The sequence below is a fragment of the Argiope bruennichi genome, chromosome 8 (assembly GCF_947563725.1).
Source record: "Argiope bruennichi chromosome 8, qqArgBrue1.1, whole genome shotgun sequence".
In the NCBI taxonomy this organism is placed as follows: Eukaryota; Metazoa; Arthropoda; class Arachnida; order Araneae; family Araneidae; genus Argiope; species Argiope bruennichi.
In genome coordinates, this window is record NC_079158.1 from 132111927 (window position 1) to 132124240 (window position 12314).

Sequence of the window (12314 nt, forward strand, 5' to 3'; positions counted from 1 at the left end):
TGAAAATTTGGACAAGGAATCGAGGGTGCAATTGCCATTTGTACTGGGATAGTTATGGATAGGGGCAAAGTGAAAAATGTACCGTGCCATACATGTTGCGATATTGAAAGACATTTTATATATATATATATATATATATATAATTTCAAACGTTAATACTTTTTTTAGAGTTTGAAATGTTAAGTTCTGCTTGATAATTATATGGTTAACATTTTATGTGTTGTATAAGAAGAATACACAGATTGGTCCTATCAATGGAAAATAAGAATACAGTGGAATGAATTTGGAGTGCCACAGAGGTTTATCGAATATGGCAGAAGCTTCTGTCAAAAACTTGCAGTGAAGCCTCTTTAGTATTGTACAAATTCGATCATCATTCTCATTAGTATGTTCTTTCAGAGCAATACCTTGAATGACTAATTAGAGGGATTTTAATGTACTATACTGAATTGTAATTAATGGTGCTGTGTAATTATATTAGTCAATTGTGTAAAATCTAGTATGGTGAGATTTTAACTTGAAAACTTAAGTTTCTTGCGATTTCTTTCATGGTGTATTTTTAAATCCTGCTGTTCTGTTCGGGTCTATATGGCCCGAAATAAAATTTATACCTTTGTAAAAATATATAATACAGGGATACTTTCATGAAACTTATTGATATCTTTGGTAAATAATATAAATATATATGCTCCTAGAGGGATTTAGGTTTATTTTTATTTCAAAGGAATATTTTTTTTCATCGTAAACTATTTTTTTCATAGTAAGCTATTTTATTGTATTGTTTGTGTCAATATGACCCAATGCAAAAAAAAATCGTTTATTTTTACTCATACAAGTTAAATTTTGTTTGGAATAATTCAAAAGAAAAGAACAACAATAGTTTTTGTAATTTATCCGTTTTTGAAACCTGTTTCGTTGAAGTATGTGTTTGGTCTCATGATGAGAGCGTGTGCAAAGTCCAAAATGTTGATACGATTGGCAGGGGGCTAATCTCTTTGCTCTTATTGTAATGTTTCTTTTTTCTGCTGTATTTTACTTTCTGATACACTGTAAAAGAGTTGTGCCTGCGAATGTGAGAGAAAAATGGTGAATCGCAGAAATAGATAAATTAATAGCTAAACTAATAGAAGCTTCTGACAGGTAAGAAGAAGTATCAAAGTATGAAAATCATACAAATGATAAAATTGAGAGTGAAAGTTCTGGCAACGATTTTGATACCAATATTCAACAAATGAACTATAAAAGGAGTATTCAGTACAAAAATCGTGAAATAAAATGTAAGTTGGATCTGCTGCCACATTCTTCTCAATCAGCCACTGCTAATATTGTAAAAACTATTCCACGGGTCACAAGATATGCAATGACAAGGATATCAGATGTAAAAAGTGCATTTGAGGTAGTATTCAATTCTACAATTGAAAACGAAATCATAAATATGACTAATATTGAAGGCGAAAGGGTTTATGGAAAAAATTGGAAAATTTTTAAAAGTGAAACTTTTCAAGCATATATTGGATTATTACTGTTAGCTGGTGTTTATAAATCATATGGAGAATCAACAAAATCCTTATGGGATAAAGAAACTGGCAGAAATATATTTCAAGCGACAACGTCCCTTGAAATATTTTGCACTATATTGAGAGGTATTCGTTTTAATAGTATATCTACTCGTCAAGGGGAAAGAAATTTGAATAAATTACCTGCAATGCGAGATATTTTGGAAAAGTGAATAGAAATTCTACTGAAATTATATAATCCGAATGAAAATATTTCTGTAGATGAACAATTAATAGGATAGGACTTTATACGACAGTAAAACTTCATATGTACTGAAAACACAAATTTACACTGGAATAGAACAATGGTCAAAGCCAGAAAAAAATAAAGGAATGCAAGTAGTGTGTGATCTCACTTATGGGTATTTGGGGCACAACATTATATGTGATAATTTTTTCACATTTTACAATTTAGGACAATTTTTTTTTGAAACAGAAAATTTCTATGCTTGGCACTATTAGAAAAAATAAATCAACTTCCTGATGAAATGCCAAACAAAAAAGTTCACAGCTTTATTTTATTTTACAGAATACACAACAATTGTAAACTACATCCCAAAAAGGAACAAGAATGTTATTCTTATGAGCTCTTTGCATCATGACAAAGAAGTTAGCAACAGATCTGACAAAAATCCATTTATGATCTTATAATTAATTACTAATTCTATGAAATAAACTTATATAATTATAATTCAACTAAAGGGACTGTGGATACTCTTGCTCAACTTTTAAACATATACACTTGTAAAAGAAAAACAAATCGCTGGCCCACGATAGTATTCTTTAACATGCTTGATATTTCTGCATACAATGCATTTGTTCCATTGGCTTTAATACATAGTGAATGGAACAAAAATTGACTAAACGAAGACTATTTTTGGAAGAACTGGGAAAATCGCTCATTTTTCTACATACTGAAGCAAAGCCACACCTACCAAGAAGGAGGACTCAATAAAGTAGTGAAGTGAAAATCGAAAAAAAAAGGGAAAGCGTACCATTGGGATCTGCTGAGAATACTTTATTTTGTGTGTCAAACCTGCAAGCTCTGTTCGTCAAGTAATGACAGCAAAACTAATATGTTATGCTACAATTGTAAGAATCGCATTTGCAAATCTCATGTAAAATATTATTTTTAGAATTGTAAATAATTCAAATAGTTTCAATTTCGAATATTTTTCTGTTATTTTTATAGATGCTTTATATTATTGTGAGTCTCATTTTCAAACATTTTTTTGTTATTTTTGTAATTGCTATATATTATTAGAGCTATTTTTAAACTTATATTACTATTGTTTAAACCATTTCTTATATGGCACCTATCAGTTACTGCAAGAAAGAGTAGTTTTCTGAGTCAGGTCATATTGGCCCGAACGCTACTTACATGAAGTAAATACGAACAGAACAGCAGGGTTAATAACCCATCGACTTGAAAATTGTTATTTGTTCCACCAATCTTGCCAAATTTTAGTTTTTACTAAGGAAACAAAAAGCAAAACAAAACAAATACTAGTTATGTACTTAACATTTTTAAAGAAAAGTTTTTTTAAACTTTTATTCTTCAGGGTATAGATTCTATTATTTTATAGCGATTTTTCCTTTTTCTTTTTATAACTCTTTTACAATTTTTCCCCCAATAAAATCTCATTTTACATATAAAGGCTTGTCCTGATTGACACAGCAATGTGCAACATAAACCATTGAAGTTAAGAGGATGAAATGCGGGAAGTTACTTCTTGGGTGTTAGAGATCCATTAATGGATATTTGAAAATTTAATCAAAAGCTTAATTTTAAATGTTTAATGCATTTTCTCCCTGAAATGCATTCCTTCAGTTTTAGAAATTTTTGAAAAATTAGTTTGTAGCAATGATTTTTATTTTAATGAAATTTAAAATAATATCATTGCTTCTTCGAATTGTTTAGTCACATTTTTTTTTTTTATTTCTTAACATCATGATAAAAGGGGAGGGAACTTTCTTCGTTTCGTTTTAAAATTAAAAGTTTTTAAAGCAGTTCATTGAATAAGACTCTTCATTTGAATATTTCTATTAAATTTTGAAACAATGCAATATATTATCATACATTGGCTTAAAAAAGAAAAGAAAAAAAAACTTTTAAAAATGCTCAACTAGCATTTTTTAATTTTCATTTTACTTCTAACTACAGAACCTCGATTTTTACTTCTTGAATTTGTTTCCAATATTTATGGAAACTAGAAGTTGTTAAAACATTTTCATTTCTTCGCAAAATACATAATCACATTTTTCTGCAATTTTTTTGAAGCTAATGTAAGATTTTTTTTATATATATGTAAGTTAAAAAGGAAGATTTCATTAAATTTCTGAAATGCTAAATGTTAAAAAATAAAAAAAAAAAATTCTTTACTGAATTTTAAAAATAAGGAGCATCAAGACAAATTTTTTTATAATCTATTTATTTATGAGCTCTGTTATTCTTTTCTGTTAAAAAAATGAGCTAAAAACACATTTAGAATATGGCTTTGTTCTATTGTCAATTTTATGGCAGTTTAGCCAATCTTATGATGGTAGCATTTCTGGAATGCTTAGTTTTATAAGATTGCAATTAAAATTTCTAAACATAGCAGTTAGTGCAGGAAGAGATGTGCAATTTCCATCTGGGTTATGTTGAATCTCATTCGTAGTTGTGTATAAAAATCAAATATAAACCTTTGGTCCTGCTATGCTTCAACTCGATGACATTTTCAGAAATGATGTGTCCATCTAAATAAATTCTTAGTTTGTTATTTTAAGAAATAAAGAAAAAAGATCACATCTTTATTGTTAATTTTATAGAAATTGTCTTAATTTTTTATATTGATAATTTTTTATTTATATAATCCTGTTTTGTTTTTATCAAAACCAAAAAGGCATTATTTGTTTTGCAATAGAAGGTGCTGTGCAAATACAGAAATAAATATTAAACATTCAGAGGATGCACATTAAAAGTTAAATATTTTTTAAATAAAAACTATGGATTATTATAAAACAGAAAATATCCTAAGCTTGGAAAATACGCAGGTTTAGGTATGCATACATATACAATTTTTTTTTTTTTTTTTAATGTCTAAGGCGTTTAGAAAATACTTAATTTTTGCAGCAATTTTTCACTTCTCATCCTGTTTTATATAAGGGTCTTAAAAAGGGCTTTTTTTTTTTTTATCCAGGTGCTTATATGTTACTTCTGCTGAAAAGTATCCCATTTTACTTCGCTAGATTTGCCTCATTACAGACTGTGTTGTCTGATCTTTCAAAGTTTATAATATTTCAATTAATCAGGAAGTCAGTGAAAAAGGTCTTATCTTAATTTAGGAAAATATATTTTTTTCATTTACTTGACTCTTCTTTTGCTTCCATATGCTTTGTGGACAAGGAGAAAAATCCTTTCTTTTTACAGATAATTTTATGTATTTAAATAAAACCACTGGTATTGATTTTTAACAGTGGATCAATGCTTTTCTATATGTGATTAGTTTTTAGTATAGTATTTGTTACTATATTTTAAAATAATTTAGTGACTTGCCTTTAATGAATTATTTAAATATTTGTACTTCAATTAATTTTTTGTGCAAGAGTTTATAACTTTTGAAGTATGCCAGAAAATGAGTATTTCATTCATTGTGGTGATTGCACAAAATGATTCAAGGCTTCCAGAAAGGAAGTAAGGTAAAGTGTTTATGATGCTTCAAAGTTACTTGTGAATCATTTGTTACTCTCATCGAAAGATACCAAAAATAAATTGTCAATAGAATACTTATTTTACTTTTTCGTTTACAAACTATTCAAGAAGAAAGAAATGTAATCACAAAAAAAAAAAAAAAAAAATTCAAACTCAAGATTTTGTCCAATTTTCTTGATTCAAACCTCCAAATAAAACATTTGTCTGTCTGTACACAAGATAACACAAAAAGCTTTGAAATGGAATTTCTTAATACAAGATTTGGAGATTTCTTTGATCAAAATCTGTTATCATAAAGAAAAAAAAAAAAATCAGTTTATCTGAGTACAAATAAATGTAATAGCTTCAAAACACTTAGTGTTACATCTATAAAATTTAGCATACAGTTTTAGCATCTAAATACACATCCAAATCAAAATTGTGAATCGAATCTGTCAATGAATTAGCCATAAAACAGGTTAAAATAAACTACTTAAAACTATAAACATATACAAAAAATGTATGACTAACATAAATACAATTTAATTACAAAAGCACACAACTAATCTAAAAATAATTTAAATCAAGTCCGAATCCGTTGTCAACAATCAGAACACAATGCGGATGTGTGAATTTTCAACGCCAGTTACGGTAACGCAAATGCGTGAATTTCTCTTCTCCAGTTGGGGTAACGCTATGCAGATTAGAAATTTTTAATTTCCTTTATTCTGTTTTATTTTAATTCAAAAGTACTTCAGAATGAATCTGAAAGATCGATTCATTAACAATGTTTAATTTTAAATGCATCAAACCTTAAGAAAATAAACGAAATCGTTTGAAATAATCTGCCGAAAATTTCTTAAGCCTATCCTCTTTACCGTGGAAAAAAAAAAAAACTAAAGCCTTACTCATTTGGCGGTGGGGAAATGAAAAAAAAAAATTTGGGCGGGAAAGTTAGTTTTTAATTAATAATTAAAATTCTAATTAAAAATTCAAAAAAAAAGGGACCCCAGGTGCTCATTCCCGACCTCCACGGTATACATGTACCAAATTTGGTAGCTGTATGTCAAACGGAATGGCCTGTAGAGCGCCAACACACACACACATTGAGCTTTATATAAGTATAGATGAATGAGCCTAGATTTCTATATTTTATATAAATTTGTACTTTGATATTATTTATTTTGCTATAAATATTGAATTGTTCTGTAGCGATATAAGCATTACCTATGGTTGTTTTAATATGTATAATTTTATTACAGACAGATACATTATACAAATACATATTCATAAGACATATATAGAAGATGTAATCGTCAAAAATATTCAAACAGATTTTCAACAACAGAAATATTCAGAGATTTTTATTCGACTCTTTGTTTTGGATGTTCCCGAGTCCGAAAAACATATTTTTTAATTATGGCAGACCATCATTCAGTTTGTCTCTGACATAGGTAACTAAAAAAAAAGCTTTGATATAAAAAATTAAATTTCATATACATTTTTTTCCCCTGTTAAGTTTGAAGATTTCTATCAAATTATGAGCAAAATCAGTTAAAAGGAAATCTATTTGCCCACTGTTTGGGCACAAATGGACTGAATAATTACAAAATGCAAAGAGCTATGTAAATAAAATTTAGTGTACAAGTTTAGTATCTAAAATAGAGATCGGTATCAAATTTTGAACAAAATCTGTCAACCATTTGAACATTTTTCCGTTTATACATTCTCGTACGTGTGAACGCGATAATTCATAAATGCAAGGGCTTAAATAAATGAAAGTCGTTATGTAGTTTATCACTACAATTGTAGTTTTGTGTCAAATTTTGATGTAAATTGGTCTGTAAAATAGTGTCCAAAGCTTTTATTCTCAAAATAGATTTGGTAAAAAGGCTAGATTCTTATCAAAGATTTGTATGTTGTAATTATAACCAGGTCTGTAATTTGTAAATATTTTGCATGACATTCACCATCGTCATGCAAAGAACCTTATCCAAAGATTCTTATCTTTTATTTTGTTATAAATGCAACCGAGAATGATGCATTTATCTTCATTTCTCCCAATATTTCTTTAGCAGTTTTTCATTTTTTGTGAAAAATAACTATTCTGCTGATTGCTAAAATGAACTTTTTGAAAGATAAAATCACTGAGGAAATTGTGGTTTCTCCCTTTCAGTCTTTAACATTAATCAATGTATGTTTTTGCTAAATACAGGAAGATTTTTCTTTTTAACACTGAACATTAAATAAATTATCTTTTTAGGTGTAAGTTATTTTTCAAGAAAGGTGATTCTTATGCAGAAAGGGGTGTTGGTAATCTTTACTTAAAACCAATGGATGGAAAAACACAGCTTCTCATTAGAGCTGATACAAGTTTAGGTAAGGGCTATATATATATATATATATATATATATATAATATGATCTATTTCTGTTTTTTTTATTACATATGTCTTGTTAATTTGTTCTATTTAGGATTCTCCCTTCAAGCATTTTATCACATTTGAATAGTTTTGGATGTTATATTTAATAGAAAATCCTTTAATTCCATCTGATGCCTTCTCTTATTTCTTATGTGTCCTGTTTAGGGATTGCAATACCGGACCAAAATTCCAATACCGGTATTCGGTATTTTTTAAATCTTAATACCGGTATTAGAAATTTTGGAAAAAGAAAGAAAACACAGGTGTTTCTTTGTTTTATTTGCCAGTTTTGTTAGAGAGTGTAAATATCACAAAAAATAATTTGTAATTTATAAATTATAACAGTATATAATAACAAAAAAGTAAAGAAACATCTTAATTATTTAAATCACAAAAAAAGTGTAAATATCACTATTCAGTCTGTGATACTATTACAAATTTTTGAAATGTGATCTTAAAAAGCATAATGCATCAATTGTACTGTCATTAATCCTGAAAAGTAATTTTGTGTAAAAATTACCAGCTGACTATCGACAGTAGTGACATCATAATCTTCGATAACTCAACCGAATTCTTCTGAATGTGAATAGGTTTGTGGGTAAAAAATTAAAAAAAAATTTATTCCAAACTTAATCAGATTTGAATGGGTTATTTTCTTTTCTTCTTTTTCATTTTCATTTTTAAAATCATTATAATTATGTAAATACCGCAAGACATTTTTTATTTCGGTATGCCTTCCTTCTGTGCGATTTTTCAGTGTAATACATAATTCTTGAGATGGTGATGTGTGCTGTTCTTTCAGTGACTGCAACATGAAATTTATTGTTGCATTAGCTGTTAATAAATTAGAATCTCTCCGACATAATGCCTCAATAGTCAGTTTTATTGGAAATAGAGCTGATATAGTTCTGGATATTAAGTCGAATTCACTATCTGAAAAATTAATTTACAGGTTTAAGTCGATTATTGCTTTTTGGATTGGATTTCTCAGTTTCCAAAATCGTTCCATCATTAGGAGTAAACTGTTCCAACGTGTTTTAGAATCTAATATTAACATATATTCTGTTTTATTTTCAGTTAGTATATATTTTAGTAATATATCCTTTTTATAGAGGAACGTTTAAATATCTTAATTTTTTGAACTTTATAAATTGTAGGAAGCAATTCTTGATAGGTTAATATTTCATCCTCATTAGCAATATCTTCAACAATTACATTGTCATTATCTTCATTGTCAATATCACTCTCACTCTTACTCTTTTCAAAGTTGGAATCCGAAGTTTCTATATCCGCAGTATTTTTATTCTTCTGTTCTTTATTTTTTTGGAATAATACATCTATTACTCCTAATTGAATTCCATGTGCATAGCACAACTGCTGATTTGCACCAATCAACTTTCCAACCCTTTTCATAATTGTTGCTCCATCAATCGTTATGGATCCAATATTTTCTTTCAGGGATAATCCATGTTTCGCGAATTTAGATTTAAGCAATTAATTAAGCCATTCATTAGCTAATTAATTTCGCCCTTAGGGAGACATCAAAACAAAAACGTATACTATTTTGCTATGTTCGCGATATCTGAACATATAGTGGAGACAATTTTAAAAATTTTAATAAATACGGAAAAACCGGTATTTAAACTTGTGAATGCCGGTATTACAAAATTGTACAAATGGCTCAAAATACCGGTATTCGGTATCCCGGTATTGCAATCCCTAGTCCTGTTTCTGTAACCTAAACCTCTGTGAAGTTTGATTATTCAGCTGAATAGTGATTTCTGTGATAAAACTCTTCTCTCATTCTTCTATTTCCCTTTAAGTATTTCAATGCAATTTAATTAAAATGAAAAATTATTAATAACAGAATATAGTTCTAGGAAAAGAAATTTGTTTGAAGTGAAAACAGTCTAAGAAAATATGAAAGAGGCCTAAAGCTATCGATAATTCTGTGTTGAAGCATTCATACACAATCAGAATAAATTTAAAATGTATTAATATGCGAAATAATTTACAGAAAGCAGTTTAAAAATGTGAATTTGGTATGGAAAAGTTAGTTCTTTAAATAAAAAAAAAATGGTAGGAAAATAGAATTTAAATAATTTTTAAGAGGAAAATTTTTACATTTTCAGACAGTGGGAGAAATTACCTGCAGCATTATATCTGTAGTGGATTATTAAAATATTTCAGTGCATCATTTCTAGGCTATGAATTTAGTTAAAGAACATCTTTGTAATGTTTTACAGTGAGAACCTGTTTTGTTTTAGAAAGTTCATTATATTTTTTTCATTTTTAAAAATTACTCCTGTTTTATATTATTGTTTCTCTTTGTGATTTTATTCATGGCTAATGATTTTACAAGGGGAGAAGAATTGATATCGTGATTTATTGTTCTTTGTGACACAGCTTTTCATGGTGCTCCTGTCACCTTTAGCGTTTTTCTGTTTTGTTTGATTATTTCTTTTGGTTTTTCCTTATTGAAGCAATTTATGTATATTACAGAAATAAATTCATCTCCCCTTCATATTTTCATTTATATTATTACTATTCACATTCATTTTCTATTATATGTTATGTACTTTCTAAAATCCTCTTTATGTTTGTGTTGCACCATTTATAATTCTTTAATTAGATATACTCCTTTTAATATTCTTTCTATTACTTTGAATCTTGATGAATGTAATGAAACCTCTTTAGCACATCAATTTATTTTGGTCTTTAATTTTTCTTGTTCTTCTAAATAATTAACATATATACTGTCATAGAGGTATTCAGGTGTGAATTGATTACTTACTACAGTCTATTGTGAACTTGCAATGCACAATTCTATCCATTTTGTGTTCACAAGAGGCAATTTAGAATTTTATCTTGTATGTGTAGTTAACAGCCATTTAATAGATGGATTGAGGTACCTCCCACGATGGAACTTATATATGCTGAAAACCTTTCTTGTGCATTTTTTTTAAGAACTATGTAGGAGATGAAGGTTATTGCATTTTGCCTTTAGTGAGTGTGAGTTTTCTAATTACATATTTTCCCAATGAGTTTGGGAATTGTTTATCTGTCTGTTTGCAGGCATCAGCAACTTAAATTAATGGATGAAAACAAAATAAAGTTTCATTTGCAAAAAATGAATTTAGTAACAAGAGTTGCTGATTGAATTGAGTTTTGCATTGTTGAAACAAATATGGATCAATGAGTGCACAGAAACTGGATCATGTATAACTTCATTAATGCTCAAGTGATTTTTTTTTAAAAAAATGGGCATACTTAAATGACTGGCATAAAGTATAAGACTTACTGAATTAACCATTTTAACAAAATTTCTTTTATTGATCAATAATTTATTAACCAATATTGAAGTCCCCTGGACCACCTCAGTCTCTTGCTACCTGTGGGAGGGGTCCCAGGGTTCTCACTTCTCCTGTGTATAAGATTGCATCAGTAATTATGATCTTTATTATTATTATTATTTTAGTAATATTATTACTTGAATTCATTTCCCCATACATTCCACAGTCATTTCATTTCAATTGTTAGCACTAATTGTAGATGTTTCCAAAGGGGGAAGGTTATTTTGTGGTTCTCCTGTATATTCCTTCTAATTCATTAACAAAATAAACAGCAATATCAGTTTGATATTTTTGTTTTGCAGAGCTATTTCTATTTCAAAAGAGAAGAGAAAATTTATTATTTTTTTTTCAGAGCTATTTTTGCTATTTCAAAATTGCAGAGATATTCAGTATTTATTAATTATGCCAAGACTTTTTTTTTTTTTTTTTTTTTACAAAAGAAAAAAAGTGATAGGTGAAAACTTATTTACTAGCTGCAACTCTGCTTTAAAAAAATATATTTGGAGGGAAACCACTATTGTTATTTTGATATCGGAGTCAAACAATTTTTGATGCCGTTCTGGATTTATTTCTTTCTGTATGTGTTTATTCATTACTCTTGTCATAACAGATTTATATAAAGGTTTGATTTTAAAGTGTATCTAAAATAATTTGAATCAATATTATATGTTTATTTTAGGCAACATTTTGCTTAATATCGTCCTAAGTGCATCATTGCCAATGTCTAGAACTGGGAAAAACAATGTTCTCTTGGTGTGCATTCCTAACCCCCCAGTGGATGTAAAGAAAGCCGATTCTAAAGAAGCCATTCCAATGCTGATTCGTGTGAAAACATCAGAAGAAGCAGATGAATTACTAGAAACTCTTAATAAGTACAAGTCATAAATCTAATGATTGCCTGATCTCTGTTAAACTACATCTTGCTTTTATCATATTTCTGTCTCTATAATTGGATTTACTTTTCATTTAAAGTCTTTTTACATGTAAAATAATCATCCAAATAAAAACAATTTGGCATACATATGGAAACGGTTTCTTCTCTTCCTTTATTTTTTTCATGTACCCCTCCCCCCCTTTTTTTTTTAAACTTTAAATGCATTTTCCATTCATATTAACAATGAAATGCATTAAAGACTTTTTTTTTTTGGCAATCAGATTGTTAAAAACATCAGCTAAAAAGCAAAATTTATCTTTTTCAACTTAATTGCCACCTGCAATGTTATTATCATGGATGGTGGAACTTGTACACCAATTTTTAATTTTTGCATTCGTTCTTGGCAGTTAAAAACTTTTTTAAAAAAGGATATAAG

The 12314-nt window shown here is 28.3% G+C and overlaps 1 protein-coding gene across 2 annotated transcripts in view; it reads left to right on the forward strand.

Moving 5' to 3' along the window:
- The window catches only part of LOC129980972 (nuclear pore complex protein Nup50-like), a 39219-nt gene extending 27186 nt beyond the window's left edge, over window positions 1-12033 (forward strand). For both annotated transcript variants that reach the window (XM_056091526.1, XM_056091525.1), the window contains exons 6-7: window positions 7493-7608; window positions 11684-12033. In XM_056091526.1, coding sequence (XP_055947501.1) covers window positions 7493-7608; window positions 11684-11889 — 322 coding nt within the window. In that variant the 3' untranslated portion in view covers window positions 11890-12033. The remainder of the gene's footprint in view (window positions 1-7492; window positions 7609-11683) is intronic.
- Window positions 12034-12314: the final 281 nt, after the last annotated feature.